The sequence below is a fragment of the Podarcis muralis genome, chromosome 5 (assembly GCF_964188315.1).
Source record: "Podarcis muralis chromosome 5, rPodMur119.hap1.1, whole genome shotgun sequence".
NCBI classification, from domain to species: Eukaryota; Metazoa; Chordata; class Lepidosauria; order Squamata; family Lacertidae; genus Podarcis; species Podarcis muralis.
Genome location: NC_135659.1, coordinates 2,313,755 through 2,335,358, shown reverse-complemented (window position 1 = coordinate 2,335,358; position 21,604 = coordinate 2,313,755). Strand labels below are relative to the sequence as shown.

The following is a 21,604-nucleotide window of genomic DNA, read 5'->3' as shown; positions in this document are numbered from 1 at the left end:
AAGGCCATTTAGGGCTTTCAAGGTCAACACCAACACTTTGAATTGTGCTCAGAAATTTGATTTGTGCTTCCTCCCCACCGAGGCTGCCTGAGCCTCCAGTGACACTGCTGAATGGAGGAGCCTCTGAGGCTGTGAACCTGCTCCTTCCAGGTTCTGTGGGGATAACTTACCAAGGTTATGACTTTTTAGGTATTATATGCCACATTTCAACATAATAAAATGTTTCCAATATTTTTAAAAAATGATGTACAGAATCGAAAATGAAAACTGAGCAACAGGTAAAAGTAACATACAAAGAAAATGAAAAAGTAGCATTTCTTAAAAACACTGGAGAAAATAAAAAGTCTGCACCTGGTGCCAAAAACCCACCAAAGTGAAGTGGCACCAAGTGGGCTTCTCTGGGGAAATAATACCCCTCCCGCTGTCCCATCATACTTTAATTTTTGTTAAAACCATTTCTAGACTGCATTTCATTTTTGAAAATCCTAAAAGTGGTTAATAACCATTGATTAATACAGCCATGCTAAAACAAATCAATACAATAAAATGTCATGTGGACAGTACAGCATTGCTGTTTGGGGACGCCTGGGCGAAGAGGTATGTGTTAAATAAACCAAAAGAACACACCACCATTTATCACATTTATCACAGGGCACTTGCCTCATGTCATATTTTAATTTTAAAAATTTAACTGACCAACAAAAGGTATCAAGAGGATCACATTACACACACAGAGAGAGAGAGACGCACTTATTTGTCTGAAGTTCTGTTGCTATCTACACTACCTATTTCTTGGTCTTGACTCAAATCAAGTCCTTTGTGACCTACTCCCTTACTCTCACTGGAAATATGCCTGCTTGATAGAAGTGCCTTATCCCCTTTCTTCCCATTCATCTCCTCATTGTCCCTTTCTCACAAACAGTCCTTCTCTGCATCTACAAAGTCATTCCCAAAGTAGTTGTAGCAGCAGTTTCCGCAATGACTATTTGAGCAGGTAACCTAATAAACGCAATCAGAATTTGGTTCAGTAGCCCAGGCTCCAATAGGAGGCAGATGCTTGCTTACCACAGTGCTATGCAGTATGGTGCAAACCTAGCGAACTAGTCCAATACAACTCAACCAGCACAACTAAACTTACACTGGGTGCTTGTTGTACATGATTGGAAGGAATTCATCAACAGGCAACATCTTGCTGAAAGGTTCGGCTCCTATCAGCTTCCGAGCTCCTTGCAAGGAGAGGGCATAGCCCAGCGTCCAGTAAGAGTAATCAGCTTCCACAAGGTTCATGACATTGGGAACAGCCTTTTCTGGACGCTCCACCTGCATCCGTTTCCGGCCAATGTATCTAGAAAGAAAAAGACAGGTGGTTCTGCCATGGAATTGACATTCCGTTCACATACATGTCACATGTCCATGAAGCCGAACCCAAGCATGTGTGGACCTCATCACTGCCTGGATGGAAAACCACTGGGAGCTCCATGGAAGCTGTTTTTAGCTTTATCAAAGAAACATGGAGATCTAAGAAATAAACAGCCAGTCACACGCAGTTCATGACAGTAAGTTCATGTTCTGCTATAAATATTAGAAAGAAAACTCAAAACCCAAGTGAAATTGCATCTCCAGACAGGGAAGCCCAGTGGGGCTATAAAGCGCCAGCAAATGAGAGACCAACGTTCCTATTTAGCAGAGGTTGCCTGGTGCATTTCTGTATGAGACATTGGCCAAAACCAATCAGACACTTTCCAATCAGTTTTCACTGGTAGTAAGCAATTAAGGGACCGTCTACAAATAAACTGCTTTAAGTAAAAGGCCAAACTTCATGAAAAGTGTGCCTTAATTTCCAGACTTTGGGGAAACATCTGCACGTGGTAGTCATGCTGGAATCATGTCAATGAAAACTCCTAAAAGCCACCCTCCAAAAGCCACCCTTTTTCTCCACTTTCCTAAAGCGAGAGCTGATCAGTTCTTAGGCATTCTTCTCTCCTATTTCAGTGTTAAGTGCTTTTATAGATACACCTATGGATCATTTCCAAGCTCCATGGAAGGAAGAGAAGACCTTTCACAGGCAAAATCAGAGAAGACCACTACTTACATGAGCTCCCAGTCAAGCTGGGCTCTTTCGATATCATCCATTAACTTTGTGAGCTTCTTCTTGAACTGGTGCTCAAAGCGCACGTCATCTTCAATGACCAGGACTTTATCCAGCTCCTTGTCTTCCACCTTAAAGGAATAGTTTGTGGGAGGAAAGGAACTGAAATTGACTCTAATTATGGTACCTGGAGCTGTATTGTCTGCTGTGGGACAGCTTGAAACTGTACCAGATGCAGAACCAATGCAAAATTATTTTAAGCTGCATCTGTGCTACACATCCATTTACCTGTTGCAACATTATAATTCTTATTGATTATTTTGAGGCTCTGAAAGTGACATAAAGGGCCAAGGGGGTGGAACTTTCAAAGCAGGTGACTCTGTGCCAGAAGTAAATTGCTTTTGCAAATAATTCAGCAATTTCAAAAGTAAGATTACCGTATTTTTCGCACGATTGGACGCACCGGACCATAGGACGCACCTAGTTTTCAGGGGGGGAAATCAAGGAAAAAATATGATTCCCCCCCCCCAGCTCTGGGAGCAGTGGACAGGCTGCACGCAGCCTGTGCGCTACTCCAAGACCTTCTCCCTGCTTTTGCGGGAGGTGGCGGAATTCCCCCATCTCCCGCAAAAGCCCGCAGGAGGGAGAAGGGACTGACTCGGCCAGTCAGTCCCTTCTCCCTCCTTGGGGAAAAGCCCCCAAGAGTTGCGCGCTCTTTAAAGGCTGCGCGGCTCTTGCAGGCTTTTCTGCGAGGTGGGGGAATCCCCCCACCTCCTAGAAAAGCCAGCAAAGCCGCGCAGCCCCTTTAAAGAGCGCACGGCTTTTGCCTGCTTTTGCGGGAGGTGGGGGAATTCTCCCATCTCCCGCAAAAGCGCGCAGGAGGGAGAAGGGACTGACTCAGCCAGTCAGTCCCTTCTCCCTCCTTGGGGAAAAGCCCCCAAGAGCTGCGCGCTCTTTAAAGGCTGCGCGGCTCTTGCAGGCTTTTCTGCGAGGTGGGGGAATCCCCCCACCTCCTAGAAAAGCCAGCAAAGCCGCGCAGCCCCTTTAAAGAGCGCACGGCTTTTGCCTGCTTTTGCGGGAGGTGGGGGAATTCCCCCATCTCCCGCAAAAGCGCGCAGGAGGGAGAAGGGACTGACTCAGCCAGTCAGTCCCTTCTCCCTCCTTGGGGAAAAGCCCCCAAGAGCCGCTCGCTCTTTAAAGGGTGCGCGGCTCCTGCGGGCTTTTGCGGGAGATGGGGGAATTCCCCCACCTCCTAGAAAAGCCAGCAGAAGCCACGGAGCCTCTTTAAAGAGCGCACGGCTTTTGCCTGCTTTTGCGGGAGGTTGGGGAATTCCCCCATCTCCCGCAAAAGCGCGCAGGAGGGAGAAGGGACTGACTCAGCCAGTCAGTCCCTTCTCCCTCCTTGGGGAAAAGCCCCCAAGAGCCGCGCGCTCTTTAAAGGCTGTGCGGCTCTTGCAGGCTTTTCTGCGAGGTGGGGGGATTCCCCCACCTCCTAGAAAAGCCAGCAAAGCCGTGCAGCCCCTTTAAAGAGCGCACGGCTTTTGCCTGCTTTTGCGGGAGGTAGGGGAATTCCCCCATCTCCCGCAAAAGCGCGCAGGAGGGAGAAGGGACTGACTCAGCCAGTCAGTCCCTTCTCCCTCCTTGGGGAAAAGCCCCCAAGAGCCGCTCGCTCTTTAAAGGGTGCGCGGCTCCTGCGGGCTTTTGCGGGAGATGGGGGAATTCCCCCACCTCCTAGAAAAGCCAGCAGAAGCCACGGAGCCTCTTTAAAGAGCGCGCGGCTTTTGCCTGCTTTTGCGGGAGGTTGGGGAATTCCCCCATCTCCCGCAAAAGCCCACAGGAGGGTTGGAGAGTAGCGGGAAGGCGTTGCGCGCCTTCCTGCTGCCCCCCATCCTCTGGGGCTGGCGATGGGGGAAGCGCTGCTTTTCCCCTGCCAGCCTCAAAGAGCAGACTCTCCTGGCTTCAGCGGAAGCAACGGGAAGCCTCCGGAGCGCAGGCTTCGGAGGCTTTGCCTTGCTATCGCTGAAGCCAGGGAGCCTGCATTCGCTCCATAGGACGCACACACATTTCCCCTTAGTTTTTAAGACGGAAAAACTGCGTCCTATGGTGCGAAAAATACGGTAGATGTCAACATAACATGTCAATAGTTCTCAGCAGATTATGCCAAACCCTGCCTCCATCTGCCACCATTTTGTTACTGACAGGCATCTAATTTTCAGTGCTCTCAAAAGACTTCCCCATACATCCCAGGATAATTACAATCAAGACAAGCAGTTAATAGACTTCACCTCCTTCCAGATATAGTAGTGGCTAAGAAAACAGCCAATCTCTCCTCTAGTCAGCACCCTTGAGGAGTAAGGATCCTGGTAGCCAGGAAGCATGTCTATGTTGAGCGCTTTCAGCTGGGTTGCATTCAATGCTCTGCAAGGAACAAGGGTTAAGTCACCTAAAGATAGGTTTTCAGGATAGGGAGAAAGTCAATGCATGCAGAAGAATGAAGTGGTAGAATGGACTGCACCAGTTTAGACTCCAAGGATAACATCATTTAAATTCTCTCTTCTGTTAAAAACTCTCTGCCAATAGAAAACCAGCACCGAGTGGCAATAACTTTTCTTCCAGATAATGCTAGTCTTCTATTTGCAGGATATTTTTTTACCTGGGTGAACCTTTACACCCCACCACCTCCCGCCCAGTCATTTCTTCCTTTCTAGTCTGAGAGCTTTAACAAGATTAATCTGCTGTTGACATGGCCTTGGATTTGCTAATCAAGAGTATTGTGTGTGAAAGGAGAGCAAATCTCAGCATATGATAAGGTATCTGCTACTTGACTTGGAGCCAACGGCAAGAAACCTGCTGTCAACATCCTCTTTAGAACAATGGTCTCTTGTGCAACTATAGAAAGCTTTGGGTATATTAAACTGTCTTGACAATTCTACTTAACAACTGCATTTCAATTAAGAGAGGTGGATTTAAATACAACAGGTACAGGAATCTAACAGCAAAAATTTCCCATGGAGGCTCCCAGGGAAATATGGACTATGCAAACAGCCTGACAGCGCTCCATTTCTCCAGGGGATTGAACTCATTAAAATTTGGTTCTACAATATTCTAGTTCACAAGCTATACAGGAGTATCAAAGAAAAGGCCAACTTGAGAATTTTTTGTGCATCAAAATATACTGCAGATCTCTGAGAGCCTCTTTGCTCTTACAACCCCTAAACAGTTTAGAGTCAGAATAACCTGTCCTCAGATGAGCCTCTCCTCTGTGCATCTGTATGAACCACTGATCAGACTGGATGTAGGGAGACCATGAGTGGCTTCTTCTGAAAACTGGGAATTCTGCTCTGTCTCTCAGTGACCAGCTGCTCCAATTTCCCAGTTCAGAGACATGCACCAAAACTGACCACACTCAGCAGAGGCTAGTTGAAAGGCCAGAGCAGCTGACTCATGCAGAGACTTCATGCAGAGACCCTCATCTGTGGCTCAGAGAAGCCTTCCTTTCTAATAGCACACTAGTACTCACTGGCAAATCACACACTCCATTTCCGCTAGCCATCTAATTCACGGCACTGAAAACAATCTAGTGGGGTTGTCAAGGCAGAATGTTCAAACTTTGCATCATCCAGTGTTTATAATTCACAAATGGCAGCATGTTAATAAAAAAGACAAAATGCCATCTACTCACTTTCCATCCACAGCTTCCACTAGTTTGACTGCAATTTCCTGCTCGTACAAAGTTCGCAGCATTCTGTCCCGCCTGTCTTTCCGGCGCTTGAGGTTGATCATAAAAATCTACAGAGAAAGAAGCCAGGAGTTTCAGTGCAAATCTGAACAAGGCAATGGGACATTTGCATGGCAGAATTGAAAAGTTTATGGGTGTTTATTTATCAACATAATCAAAATATAATCACCACCTAAGAAGTAAAAAAAAAAAAAAAAGATTGTTCAAACATGTGTAAAAGTAAATTTGAAATGGAAAAAACTGATAAGAACTCAAATAAATTGGGAGAAGAGTTGATAATTCTACACTTGTACATATGAACATAAGACACTGCCTTAACTGACTCCTACCTCACTATTATCTACACTGTGGCTGCATTCCCACATAATGCTAAGCCATGTTGTAATCATGGTTTGCTCAACGAATAACATCACCTTACAGACAAGCAAGAAAACAAACTATAGCATGTTTCCCCACAGCTTGGTTTTGTTTTCCAGCTGTTCTTTCCTCATGACTTTCTGGCTTGATGAGTGTGTGGTCTAGGAAAACAAGCCATAGTTTGCTTAACACTAAACCAGGGGTCAGCAACCCTTTTCAGCTGTGGGCTGAAATGTCCCTTAGACCATGTGGCGGGCCAGACTATATTTTTTGAGGGGGAGGGGGAATGAACAAATTCCTATGCCCCACAAATAACCCAGAGATGCATTTTAAATAAAAGCACACATTCTACTCATGTAAAAGCAAGCTGATTCCCGGACCGCCTGCGGACCGGATTGAGGAGGCAATTGGGCCGCATCTGGCCCATGGGCCTTACTCCTGCACTAAACCATAGTTTTAAAAAGCCAAGGTTTGTAAACCCGCAACAAATCCTGGCTTCACTTTAGTTTGCTGACAGAAATCAAGCAAGGGTTAGTCTGCCTGGATGGGTTTGTATGTTCAAACAAAGCAAAGACTAAGCCAACCGCCAAGACTAAATTAGCTCTGACTCAGCATTACGTCAATCAGGTAAATGTCTGGCAGCAGCTGTCCAAGATTTCAGGAAGTTCAACCTGGAGATGCCAGCGATTAAAACTGAGACCTTCTGAATACAAAGCACATGCTGTACTTATGAGGTATGGCCCTTCCCCAAGATGCGCATGCATTTTAGTTATTCCGGTCTTCTGCTGGGACTAAGAACACATTGGCACCTACTTTGTCTGAACTCAAGGTTTATCCTACTATTTTTTAAACACATACACACACACACCACCACCACTAGTAAACAGTGGGTGGAAAAAGTTTCCCACCTAGCCCAAGCAAACGCTGCCTTTTAAGGCAAAATGATCCCTGAGCACATGTGTGCAGGTCCTTGGGATGCCCTCCTTGCTAAAGGCAAGAAAGAACAAGTGCAGCCTTCAAGTATTGGGCGCAGAAACAAGCAGACAAAAATAAAACCAGCTTGTGCTCCAGCTCTTCCTCCAAACAGGAGACAGATAAATAAGGCTGGCAAATAATGCAGCCACAAATCAACAACATATTTTAAAACACAGGTCAGGCAGGCAGGATTGGCTCCAAACATAGTCTATCTGTCACAAAATCAGGCACTGTCTCTACATTGAATTATACAAGCCATGTAAACAGAGAGCCATCAAGGCTGGAGAAACTGGGCACAGCTCCTTCAGGGTTGAGGACAAGTGCCAAGAGGCAGATTTGCATCAGTCCCTCCCCAACTGCTCAACAGAATTCAATGGTCCTGTGGGGGGTGCTGTTATTCAATGCACAGAAGATCTCTGAACTTTCTTTAACCCACCTCCTTGTACACAGAGTTCTTCTGTGTCAGTGGTACTTAAACAGTGGGTCTAGTTAGGGGTGTGGCACAAAGACCCTATGAGGGGGAAACTCCTGCAGGCAGGAGGTGCATTCTCCCCGCCATCCTCTAATCAACTATCACCTGAATAGACTAAAAAACAAACTTAACCTCACCCAAGCCAATGAACTCTCAATGTTCCACACCATATTTACAGATGCCATATCATGCTTAATGCCTCATAAGCACAAGAGGATTTGTTAAGAAGGCAGTTCAGAAAGAGCCGCTGCTTAGTGCTTATGATAATCTCCTTGTATGGCTTTAGGAGGGAGCTAGAGATGCCTTGTGCTGTTCCATTCTTAATGCCAATACAGGATGGCTACAATTTACAGACACAGATCTCTGCAGATTCACCTGTGGAATGGAGGAGTGAGTCTGGGTTGTGGGTCCCAGAAGGTGACATTAAGATGGTGTGGGAAGAACCTGATAGTCACCATTGTGGCCCCAGGGATGTGCTTGCTTTGTATCTATTATGCAAGCTAAGAAAAGCATACTCTCAGTAGTATTGCGTGATGTAAACTGTGACTTTCCAGATGTTGCTAGTGACAACTCCCACCATCCCCCTGCACTGGCAAGGGGTGGTGGGAGGTGGAGTCCAGAAACATCTGGAGAGTCACAGATTCACAAAACCCTGATTTAAACATTTAATGTGATCTCATCACATTATGAGTTTCCAAACCCCAGGTAAACCCACCTAGCTTCAACCACACTTTAAAGCCTGTTGTTACAGCCATGGTGGCTTGGAGCCTGATCAAAACTGTGTTCTCAACCCAATGCCATGATCTCTGTTTTCAGCAGAACTGTGGGATACACACACAGCTTTGCTGATAACTGTGCCAATATAACTAGAGATAGTGCTAACAGAAGCTACTCACACAGGTTTGTGTGGTGGGTAGGAGGGAACTTTGTTTAACCTCTCTTGCACCCACCAATTATTGTCTACGAATTCTAAGCTGTCCTTATCCCCAACCACATCTGGGCCCACTTGGAATTCTAACACCCAGGTGGGGATGGGGTGGGGAGAACACCACAAAAACTGCTGCTGGGTACCGTATTTGTAAAGGAGAGTGGCTGGATTAAAGAAGCAGAAAGAGCCATCCCTCACAGCTCCCCATATACAGATAGGTAGCCGTGTTGGTCTGCCATAGTCAAAACAAAAAAAATTCCTTCCAGTAGCACCTTAAAGACCAACTAAGTTAGTTCTTGGTATGAGCTTTCGTGTGCATGTGTATCTGAAGAAGTGTGCATGCACACGAAAGCTCATACCAAGAACTAACTTAGTTGGTCTTTAAGGTGCTACTGGAAGGATTTTGTTTGTTTGTTTTGAGCTCCCCATATATTAGTGTGCATGACAGAAACATGGATTTGGGAGCTGCACCGTGCTCTTGTAAAATGTAGCTCTATCCACTAGAAAACTGTACAGTGGTACCTCGGGTTACGTACGCTTTAGGTTACAGACGCTTCAGGTTACAGACTCCACTAACCCAGAAATAGTACCTCGGGTTAAGAACTTTGCTTCAGGATGAGAACAGAAATCGCGCAGCGGCGGCACGGTGGCAGTGGGAAGCTCCATTAGCTAAAGTGTTACCTCAGGTTAAGAACAGTTTCAGGTTAAGAATGGACCTCCAGAACAAATTAAGTACGTAACCAGAGGTACCACTGTATTCGGTATTAATTGCCATCTTCCCAAGGAGAAAGGAAAAGACATTCAACATCTTATTTTCACATGGAGTACCCCAGGCCATAGTTGAAAGAATATGCACTGTGCTTTAAAACACACACACACAACCAAAGAAAAAACATACAAAAAGCTTAAGTAGCAGCAACGCTCCACTATAAAAAAGTCCCGAAACCCCAGTAGGGGAAAAGTTTTATTAGGACCAACTAAAATGTTGCACAGTAATGACAGATTGAAGAACAAATATAATACCATAGAAATATGCAAAAAATCAATGTTTAATTGGTTTTAATTATTTCCTTGCCTATGTTTTTAGCAATCCTTGTTTTTATTTGTAAGCCTCCTTGAGATCCATCAGGGAAAAAGGAGGAGTATAAATAAATATATATAATAATACATATCAGACTATAGCTGACTTTTTCAAGCCATTTAGCTTAAGTCTGCCATAACCGCTTATTGGATTTTGCCCTGTCCCTTTTCACTCCCACAGAAGTAGGCATGCTAAAGCAGACATTTTCCTGTTACCTCATCAAATCCCATCTTGTCTGGGTGCTTTGGAGGAACTGTGACCTGCTCCGAAGGCTCAACTGGAGGACGGTCAACTGGAAGGGATGAGAACCATCAAAACAGGTGAAGAAAGAAACCCTTGAAGTTTGCTCACTTCTCATTGTGGGGGGCAACTCACTTATTTAGTCTTGCTCCTCTATTTAAGTGTCTTTTGGGTGACAGTCATAGTATGCTACTGCTTATTACATATATTTAAAAGATCAAAAGCTTACCAATAATAAAACACAGGTGTACTTTGTTACAAAAGTTCTCTCTGCAATGGAATATCTTGTTGCAAACCTGGACTGTATCTGCAATGCAGGTGGAGCATCTGAACTACTTTTGAAGGATATTCTGGCTGGGCAGATTCCTAGTTCTGGTATCCTAAAAAATGAATCTGATACAATTTGGTATCATATCAGTATGGCACATATTGCTATTCTGAGGGCCCTCCCTGGGAAAGTCAAATTCTAAAATTTGGCAGCACTGCTAGTTAATACTAATGGAATTCCCTCGTAACTGGGATTTGCATATACACTTCAAAATTTTGGTTTTAGTTGTGGCATCAGCCCTAATTAGCATTAACCATGGTTAGCACTGATGCAGACCTTACTTTTTGGTTCAAGACTATTTGAAAGTGAGGGTGGGGAAAACTTGTGCTGGGGGAGCACCTAAGTCCACAGCACTGGGCCCAAGTCAGAAAGCCAGTTACTTACCAGACTAGGTTCAGGGTACTGATAATGGTGTACAAAGCTGGAACAACGATACAGAAAAGATTGCTTCATCCCCAACAGCCCATTGCCCCCAGCAGGAGAGGGCGTCCAGGAGAGGCCCGAAGCCAGAATCAGGCCTTTAGTTGGCTGCAACATCCTTTTGGAACTCCCTCGCATTGCATATCAGACAGGTAGGTACTTCCTTGTTGTCTCTTTGGTGCCTGCTAGAGGGTTTCCTCTTTTCCAAAAGTCTTATAAAAAATTATCCCAGTTGGTACCTGTCTTATATTTGATTTGATTGTATATATGAGCTCACATTTCTAACAGTTTTTAAATCTTGTTTTAATTATTTTATATATGTTGTTATATTATAATTCACTTTGGGATGCGACATGGGAAGATATTCACAACTGAAATAAATAACAATGATAATAATTTGCAATTCCTTAGTCAACGTTGTAAGAACTCAGATTAGGTACATCAATATTTTATTTTATTTACTTCATTTGTATCTGGAATGTAAGTATTTTGAAAACAAAGACAGCAATTAAAATCCTAACTTTTTTTTAAAAAAAATCCTTCCTCTTCATAATTAAGGAAGACAGACTCTGTTATGATCTTATCATCATTATCTAACCAACTCTCAGTGCTTGGCCTCACAGCCCTTTCTTGGCACTGGAGGCTCACAGCTTAGTCCAGTTGCCCCACTGCGGCAGCATCCTAAGGCAAAATGGCGACTGCTGGCGGGAAGCCTCTCTTGACAGTGTTGCGAAGTGTGCTTTTACTTACTCATTGCCTCAGTCAGAACATGAACAACATTGTCAGCCTCTTCCTCCAGCGTCTGGTGAGGTTTCAAGGGCACAGGCAGGAAGCCATAGTGTTCTCTGTTGCAGATGTACATCTGGATGTCTAGGGATAGCGAGAGAGGGGAAGGCATGAGGAGGTGGGCATGGGAGTCTGTTCTCCCTGACCCCTTTCAGATTGTATTTTGGATTGGTCCTGCAGGCAGAGCGACAGCCTGACTCCAATTAATCCCTCCCAATCAGAATAATACAGGAGGCTGCTTGTCCTGTCTCATTTAGTTGATTGACAGGACGGAGAGTCATGGGGGAAGGGAGCCAGCAGTATCTATTGTTTTCTCAAGCATCTAATATATACTAGGCACTGCGCATTGATTCCAAAGCAGCTATAATTCAGATTAAAAAAGTGAGTTAAGGGGGGGGGGGGTAGAAGCAGATTTGCATTTGATGGGAAGAACTAAAATGAACTAAAAGGGAGTTATAGCAATGTCTATACAGGAATAATGCTGAAAAGAATTAAATGATTGAAAAGATCATTATGAAGATATACAAATGGAAGAATGGGGAAAATTGTGGAGTGTGAATTTGAAATTTACTGATTGTATATTATTAAAAGAGAATTATATGAAAATGATGTACAGATGGTATATTACACCTGATAAAAACAGCAAAAATGTATAAAACAGGTTCCAACAAATGTTGGAAATGTAAATAAAAAGAAGGCACTTTTTCATATGTGATGGAACTGTAAATTGATCAGAAATTATTGGGATATGATTTATAATGAAATCAAGAAAATATTTAAATTGACTTTTATTAAAAGACCAGAAGCTTTTTTTATTAGGCATTTCAGGACAAGAACTGCCGACAGAAAAGAAGAAATTATTTATGTACGCTACGACTGTGGCTAGGATGCTAGAAGCCTGGGGTCAGCAAACTTTTTCAGCAGCATCATAAGGCAAAATGGCGACTGCTTTTTCAGCAGGGGGCCGGTCCGCTGTCCCTCAGACCTTGTGGGGGGCCGGACTATATTTTGAAAAATATAAATACCCTGCAAGCCGGTCCCACAGCTGCCTCCGGACCTGGAGGAAGAACGCACTCTGCATGAGCTGCCCGCTCACTGGCGTTGTTGATGAGCAGCAGCCGCTCCATCGGCCTGTCCCTGCGGAGCTTCCAGGTGGTGCGCACCATGCGCTGCAGCCCGTCGTCCAAGTCCAGGTTGGCGGGCAGGCTGCGTATGCGGAGTGCCTAGCAGGCGGCGCACAGCTCAACCTCCAGCTGCTCTAGTGTGGCCGCCGAGCCGGGCACCAGGCCAGCAGGCGCGCCAAGCTCCAGCTGAAGCCCTGCGATGTGCCCATCACAATGCCCATGGCGCGGCCCAGACCCGCCGCCCATCCACTGGCCTCTCCGTCCATGGCCGCGCCGAGTTTACCTCAGCCACGGGCGGCGAGGATTTGGATTGGCTGCAGGAACTTCCTGAAGCCAATCTGAAACCATGCCAGTGTCGCCGCCTGCCCAGAACCTGTGCCAGCATCACGGAAGTCAGTCCCAATGCGGCGAGGCATCCGCAGCGGGCAGGGACAGACTGAGCAGGCAGCAGGCTCCACAGGCCAGATTTATGAGCCTGGGGGGCCGCATCCGCCCCCTGGGCCTTAGTTTGCCTACCTGTGTACTAGCCCAAAGATGGAAAAGTGAAGAAATACCAGCCAGGGAAGAATGGATACAAAAACTAATGGAATACGCTGAAATGGCAAAATTAACAGAAGACTCAGAGATAAAGATAATAGCGAATTTTAAAAAGAATGAGAATCATTTATGTTGTATCTACAGAAACAATGTAAAGAAATAGACTCACCAGCACGTTTTGAGTAAACATTTACAATTGACAAAAATAAGTATAAAAGCTATGAAGGTGATGTTTAAGTAATAAAAGATAACAATAATTAATACATAATTTATATAGAGAATTCATATGGAAGTATAAAAAAGAAAGCAGGGGAAGCCAATATTGGGAAAAACTGGAAGAGGAAGTTGAGGGAAGTCCAAGGCGGCGGGGGGGGGGGAGAGATTGGGGGAATGTTTTCTCCTTTTTGCATTTTGATGATTAGATATGTTGTAATATGTTGTAAAACTTAATAATAAAAAAGAAGAAAAAGAAAAAGAAAAGATTATTATGAAAAGGACACCATTAAAGAGGAGGAGGAGAGTTTTAATCCCTTATTAGAGGAGAACAAGGGGGCTCTAAGGCGGCTTGTGTGGCCAACTTTGGCCCCAAGGAGAAAGCAGATTAAGAGGGAAAGAGCAAGCAAAGCTACACGAGTTGCAAAAAAAGATTAGAAAAAAGCATCTCAGATGAATTGTGGAAAGAAATATTTACTTCATACACAGCTTTCTCACCTTGTGGAAAAAGAAAATTTTAATAAGATGTTATACAGTGTCATCTTCACACTGTCTAGCAAAGTTATACCCCAGATGTCAGTGGAATATGTTGGAAATGTGAGGAGAAATTGCAGACTGTATTCCTGTTTGGTGGATATGTGAGAAGATTAAGAATACTTAGGAAAATATCACTAGGCATATATACAAGAAATGAAAGGATATCACATACATATGAATCTGACACTAATAAGTCTTCTATTGGGTGAGATTACAACGCTGAAATTTAGTTGGGCTTTTTAAAACTGTGGCCAAAGTACTGTACTGACAGCAGCCAAATGGTATAATCCAATAGTTCCAACAGAATGAGAATAGATGGATAATATTTGGTGTGTAGCTGGAATGGCAGGCAGAGCCACCCAAAGCTGCTTGCATTGGACTGGGGGAAATTTGGACTGGGTATCTCGAACCATCCCTGCTGGTTTCTGTTGGCTCCAGCCACCTGCAGAGTGATGTCAGCAGACTTGATTAGCTTCAGCAAAGTGTTGGTGTCCTGTGACTTCAGACCAAGAATTCTGCCCGTGGCAAATTCAGGATTACAACTGAAAGCGTACTGAGGAGGAAGCAATAGCTAGTACTGGTTCCTTGTGCAATGCACATGTTTGAAAACCCAAGTTTGCCTTCACTCGTTGTTCAGCCTTCACATTTGTGCTTCAATAGAACAAGATGTGAAACTGCTGTGCTACCAAAGCACACCAGGCTCAATGAAGAATGTCATAGCCAGGTGCAGGACTCAGCCCAATGTCATTAGCTACCCATTAGGCAACAGACCCAGCTCAGCACATCACTGGAACACAGGCCCCTTGACAGAGACACTTGGGATGAGACCCAACAGAAGAGACAGCTGAAGCTTGTACAGTGGTACCTTGCGTTACATACGCTTCAGGTTACATACGCTTCAGGTTACAGACTCCACTAACCCAGAAATAGTACCTCAGGTTAATAACTTTGCTTCAGGGTGAGAACAGAAATCGTGCTCTGGCAGCAGTGGGAGGCCCCATTAGCTAAAGTGGTGCTTCAGGTTAAGAACAGTTTCAGGTTAAGAACGGACCTCTGGAACGAATTAAGTACTTAGCCTGAGGTACCACTGTATTGCTATTTTTGCCACACCAGTTAGACAGTGAAACCATTGTGTGTGCACATGTGATTCTCTCCTGAACATGCGCGTCCCTTCTTTCGTTGGCATTTGAGCCTGCTGTAGATCAGGAATAGCAGCCCTAATAGGAAGCAGAAATTCAGGCTACGCAAAAGCTGACTTCCAATGTTCAAAACAGGTAATTCCAGCTCTTACTGGCCCTTCCCACCCTGCTTGCACCAGTAGTCCCTTTGTTTTGATTTTCCAGGAGAGGGGAATCCAAGCTCAAAAACTGAACATTTTCATGCAGACACAATCTGCTGAGACAGCTACAGCGGCGCAGATTATTAATAGCAGAACCCCCAGGGATTGTTTTTAGAAGTGTGGGGTTGCCTGTGGAAAGGGCTGTTGTGCATTGGCCCCATTATGAACTCTATTTTCTAAGGCAACCAGCTGACTACGATTCTTGCCAAACCACAGTTCAACTGCCAGGTATCATTATGGGGAATGGGTGAAAATATATCTTGATGTGAAGGGATTGGGCAGTGATATAATCCATTACTTGCACATCCGGCTCTCTCATTCCCCAGCCTCAGGCCTGCTTTCCTGTGTAAAACTATTTCCACAATCATTTCAAAGCAATACTTTTCGTCCTCTTTAGTAGTATCATCTCCTCTCAAGTCATTTGCTTTGTTTTCCTTTTCCCTCTCTACCCGCTTTCCTTTTCCCTTGTGCCTTGATCAGCATCTTGCTTTTAATCTCTGTAGGGTATTCAATAACATGTGAGACCTTTTATAAGTCTGCTCACCCTCATTGGTGGGCGGTGTTTGTGGCCAGGCCCCAGGCCCACAAGTGATCCGACAAATGGCAGGCCAGATCGCCCGGCTGCCAGCTATTGGCCAATGCCGGAAGCTCTTGGACAGGTGTTCTGCTGGCAGTGAGCCCAAACAGCCAATGGGGACGCTTGGACCCGATCCCAGGGGTCGCTGAATTGTGGCCTGCCTAGAAGTCTTTCCTGCCTTTTTTGTTGATCTCCGGCAGACCCTCCCTCAATCTGTTTGCTTTTTCTTGTGCTTTGGCCTTGCTATGGACCAAGTCGGCCACAGTATTAACAGGGGTGGGCAGGAATTTTTCCATTTGGCAAACTGGCACTGGCCATCTGGTTTTTGCCTGGTTTTGTTACAACTTTGTTAGGTGGTAAGGCACTGGGTTACCCTAGATCTTTGGTGAAGAGGAGGTTGCAGGCTCTGCCTGCCCCTCCTTTAGGAAAAGGTCATCCTATTAAAAGGATCCGGGAGGAGTGGCTTCTGTCCGACACCCAGCTAGGGCCATACCACTCCTCCAACGGGGGTCCTGCATTCTCTACTGTAGCCAATAAGGGGAAGATTGCCCTTGAGTTGTTTTGCTTTCGGGGGGGGGGGGGGAGGTCGCCACTGCCAATCGCTCACCCACCTGCCACTACTCACCTGCTCACCACCGCCACCAAACACCAGCATTCCCTATCAGTCATACATGGAAAAATATGGCAGGTTGTTTGCTCCTTTGTTTAAGGGTCACATAATTAACACACTAGCTCCAACTTGTGAAAGGATTGGCTGATCACCACATGGTCCCTTAGTGTTCATGCACGAGTACAAAAGACGCCACATGTATACTGCCATTGTCACTCTAAACACTCTTAGAGTTCAGGGTTTTTGTTTTTAAAATAGTAATACCGTAAATTGTTTCTCTTTGAGTTGTCACAAATAGGTAATTTAAACCCTCCCTGGATTCACTGCATTCTCCAATCCGTTATTCCATAGCTAGTTCAGAAGTCTACCTGCTTGTCGACTTGAGAAGGCAAAGACAATGATGTCATCAAAGGTCCAGGTATAATCTTGATGTGGGGGATAAAACACCAGTTTATCCGATGCCTCTTTTCTCAGGTCAATCAGGAATGTGGAGTGAACCATTGGGACTGCAAAGCAACCAGTCCTCTTCCACTCCCTGATCAGGGCATAATCTGGTGTTCTCTTGTAGTAGCCCTAGAATAAAATGATAGTACAAAGCTCATTAAAACGAGAATCATTTCAGCTAGCAGCAAAAGCCCACAATCTGAAGGTACACAATTTGTAGGACTGTCCAGATCTAGAAATCCAATCGCCTAACAAATGCCTTGCAGCACCTGTTTATGTTAACTTGTTTTATGCAAGACTTTTCAGGTGTAAACAATCCATGCCCCAAAGCAGCTTGCAGAAATAGAAAAACAGAAACATCAATAAAGGAATTCATACAATAAAAAAGAAAGAGCACCAAAAGTCAGACAAAAGGAGCTAGCTAAGGCTAAGCACATACTATCTGTTTTATTTTACCCCATTTAAAATGATTCTTGGCCACCTTAAAACAACCCACTCAAAAAACAAACAAACAAAACCAAAAACCTCAGTCAGCCAACCAAACCAATTTCTACAGCCCCAGAGAATAAAACAGCCCTCACGTGACACTGATAAAGATTAGAGTTGGCATCTTTGGTAGCCTGTTCCAATGTGGTGGTGAGAGTACAATAATGTCAGACCTCTTTAGATTTCCACCTCATATGGTAAAAAAATGTAACAGAGGGAGTTTGGTTAGGGTTGCTACCTTTGTTGCAATGTTCAGACCCAGAAACCTCCCCCCTAAATAAATTCACACTTGACTCAAGTTTTAGTTTGGTTTTTGGCAGAATTTAGGCCACAACTTTATTGATTACAGAAAGTGAATGGTTGCTTAGGCTCTGGTTTGACTAGCTCCCTGCCATGCAGGTAGCGCTGACCCAGGGTTCCAGCATAGGTCAGCCAAGGGTGAACACTTGGATGGGCGAAAAATCGGGAACAGGGTGAGAGACTGTTTGATTACCCTTCGATCAAAAGAGGAGAGAGACAAAATATTGAGTCTGCACTTCCAGAAGACCTTGGAAATAAACGGATCAAGAGTGGAGATATTTAAGGACATTCCGAAATATCTTTTGGACCTTAGGTCTAACTACGGAGATTTGGTGGCCCTGCTGAGAGGTAATAGAACCATCTTCAGGTGGGAATTCCCCCAAGGCCTATCTTTTACCTTCAAAGGTAAAAAGTTTAAAATAAGATCAGTGGAGGATAAAGAAAAATTTCTGAGAGAACACGGAGAAGACCTGCAAAAAGGAGTTGAAGAAGAGCCAAGAGCCCTAAGACCAGGAATACTAGACAAAGTATCACTACCTTTGGGATTGGACAAGTTAGAGAAAGTGATACCACCGTCAGAACAAGAGGATTTACTGGGAGCAGTTGGAGGAAAAGCGAACTAAATACATTATGTCTCTGCAACTATTAAGCTGGAACATTCATGGACTTAACTCCCCGGAGAAAAGGAAGAAAGTCTTTCATTTATTGAAAAAGGATCAATTGGACCTGATTTGTTTACAGGAAACACATGTGATAAGGCTACACAGGAAAGTATTGATTAATAAAAGACTGGGCCAAGAGTTTATTTCATCGGACAAGGTTAAAAAGCGAGGAGTAGTTATTTATGCAAAAGAGAGCCTAGCGCCGAAATTTGTTTTTAAAGATGATCAAGGAAGATTTGTAGCAATTGAAATTCAAACACAAGGAGAAAAATTTTTGATAGTAGTATATGCACCGAATGAGGGGAAATCTGAATTTTTTAAGAAGTTGCATGAGACTTTGCTAGATTATATGGACTACAACATTATTTTGATGGGAGATATGAATGGAGTGGTATCAACAAACATGGATAAGTCGCAGAGACAGGTAGTTACCAAAGATGGCAGACTACCAAACCTTTTTTTGAATTGACTGACAATATGGATTTGATTGACATTTGGAGAACTAGGAATCCCTTGGGTAGAGAGGGAACCTTCTTTTCTGAGGCCAAAATGACACGGACAAGAATTGACCAAATCTGGATAACTAAAGGACTGGCACCTAAGACTTGAAAAGTAGAGATCTGCCCCAAAACGTGCTCCGACCATAATGCCGTGAAACTGGAGATGAAATTAACACCAATCGGTTCCTTCAGATGGAGGATGAATGACACCTTGTTTAGAGATCAAGAGGTTATTAAGAAGGCCCAAAAAACATTGAGAGACTATTTTGAGATAAATTTGAACACTACCATTGAAAAAAGAGTAATCTGGGACGCAAGTAAAGCAGTTATGAGGGGGTTTCTGATTCAACAGAATTCAATAAAGAAGAGAGCTCAAAATGAGAAAAAAGAAAAAAATTTGGAAAAAATAAAAGAGGGCGAGAAGAAACTGAGAGTGAAACCAAAGTCACAAGAGATTCTGAGAGAGATAAAGTTATATCAAGTGCAATATATGAAGATGATGAATCAGGAAATTGAATGGAAAATCAAACAAATGAGACAAAGGACTTTTGAATCGGCTAATAAATGTGGGAAATTGTTAGCTTGGCAAATGAAAAAAAGACAAAAGCTTAACACTATTACTAAATAGGAAGTGGAAGGAAAGAACATTCAGAATCCAGTGGAAATTAGAAAATGTTTCCAGAGGTACTTTAAACAGTTATATACACAAGGGCCACAGAAAGAGTTTGATATAGACCAATTTTTAAAAACAAATGGATTACAAAAAAATCTCTCAAGAAAACAAGATAATGCTGAACTACAAAATTACAGAACAGGAGGTAGAAGGTGCCATTCAGAATATGCAGTTGGGCAAATCTCCAGGGCCGGATGGTTTAACCTCAAAGTACTATAGAACTCTGAAGGACTGGATAATTCAACCACTAAAGGAGGTTTGTAATGAAATTTTGGAGGGGGGGAAAGCGCCAGAGTCGTGGAAAGAAGCATATATTACACTTATACCGAAAACTGAGTCTGAAAAGACACAACTCAAGAATTACCGCCCCATATCCCTGCTTAATGTGGATTACAAAATATTTGCTGGCATTTTGGCCAAAAGATTAAAAAAAGTATTAGTGGAAGAGATACATAAGGACCAAGCTGGCTTTCTCCCAGGCAGACACTTGTCTGACAATACGAGGAATATAATTAACATTTTGGAGAAGCTGCAAGTGGACATCAACATCAAAGCAGTTTTAATTTTTGTGGATGCGGAGAAAGCCTTTGATAATATTTCTTGGAGCTTTATGAAGAGAAATCTTCAGGGGATGGGGGTTGGTCAAGGGTTTGAAAATGGTATACGTGCAATTTACTCAGAAAAAAAGGCTAAATTAATAGTTAATAATGTGGTGACAGAGGAATTCAAGATAGAGAAAGGGACACGACAAGGCTGCCCAATTTCCCCATTGCTCTTTATTTCGGTCCTGGAGGTTCTGTTAAATATGATCAGAAGGGACCGTCTGATCAAAGGTATAAAGGTCGGAGCCAAACAATATAAACTGAAAGCTTTCGCAGATGATTTAGTATTGACTGTACAGGAGCCAGAATCTAGTACTAAAAGAGTATTAGAACTGATTCAAGAATTTGGTCATGTGGCAGGATTTAAGTTGAATAAGTTAAAAACTAAAGTTCTTGAGAAAAATTTAACACCGATTGAGAAAGAGAGGTTCCAGAATGAGACAGGTTTAACAGTGGTTAAGAAAGTGAAATACCTGAGGATTAACATGACAGCTAAAAATGGGAACTTATTTAAAGACAACTATGAAAAATATTGGTCAGAAGTGAAAAAGGACTTAGAAATATGGTCAAATTTGAAGCTTTCCTTGTTGGGTCGAATTGCTGTTATAAAGATGAATGTATTGCCAAGAATGTTGTTTTTGTTTCAATCATTACAAATTTTGGACAAAATGGACTGTTTCAAGAAGTGGCAGAGAGACATTTCTAGATTTGTCTGGCAGGGCAAGAAGCCCAGAATAAAATTTAAAATACTAGCTGATGCAAAGGAAAGAGGTGGATTTGCCCTGCCGGACCTTAAACTTTATTATGAATCAGCAGCATTCTGCTGGTTGAAAGAATGGCTGCTTCTTGAGAACACAGACATCTGGAAGGCTTTAATAATGTTTTTGGGTGGCATGCATATTTGTGGTATGACAAGGTTAAAGCACATAAAGCATTTAAAAACCATATTGTCAGGAAAGCATTGTTCAATGTCTGGATAAGATATAAAGAATTACTTGAAAATAAAACCCCAAGGTGGTTGTCACCGATGGAAGCAAAGGCTCAGAAAAAGCCCAATATGGAGGCCAAGTGGCCGAAATATTGGGAAATTTTGGAGCAAGAAGGAGACAAATTGAAATTGCAGAGTTTTGAGAAATTAAAAGATAAAGTGCGAGACTGGCTTCACTATTATCAATTAAGAGAGGCTTATAATTTGGACAAAAAATTTGGCTTCCAGGTGAAAAAATCAAAGTTGGAAACAGAATTGTTAGATCCCAAAACTAAGATACTTTCAAGAATGTATAACTTGCTGTTAAAATGGAACACTCAGGAAGAGACGGTTAAATCTGCTATGATTAAATGGGCACAGGATGTTGGACATAACATTATGTTTGCTGACTGGGAACAGTTGTGGACCACAGGTATGAAATTTACGGCATGTAATGCCCTAAGAGAGAATATTATGAAAATGATTTACAGGTGGTACATGACACCAGTCAAGCTTGCAAAAATCTATCATTTGCCCAATAATAAATGTTGGAAATGCAAAGAAACTGAAGGTACATTCTTTCACCTTTGGTGGACGTGCCCAAAGATTAAGGCTTTC

General features: G+C 43.5%; 1 protein-coding gene across 2 annotated transcripts in view; it reads right to left on the bottom strand.

Annotated features, from left to right (window-relative positions):
- COLGALT2 (collagen beta(1-O)galactosyltransferase 2) overlaps positions 1–21,604 on the bottom strand; it is a 66,134-nt gene that overhangs the window by 3,569 nt on the left and 40,961 nt on the right. For both annotated transcript variants that reach the window (XM_028732211.2, XM_028732213.2), the window contains exons 5-11: positions 16,721–16,925; positions 11,380–11,499; positions 9,857–9,933; positions 5,772–5,878; positions 4,375–4,507; positions 2,093–2,220; positions 1,139–1,345 (exon numbers count right to left, since the gene is read on the bottom strand). In XM_028732211.2, coding sequence (XP_028588044.2) covers positions 1,139–1,345; positions 2,093–2,220; positions 4,375–4,507; positions 5,772–5,878; positions 9,857–9,933; positions 11,380–11,499; positions 16,721–16,925 — 977 coding nt within the window. The remainder of the gene's footprint in view (positions 1–1,138; positions 1,346–2,092; positions 2,221–4,374; positions 4,508–5,771; positions 5,879–9,856; positions 9,934–11,379; positions 11,500–16,720; positions 16,926–21,604) is intronic.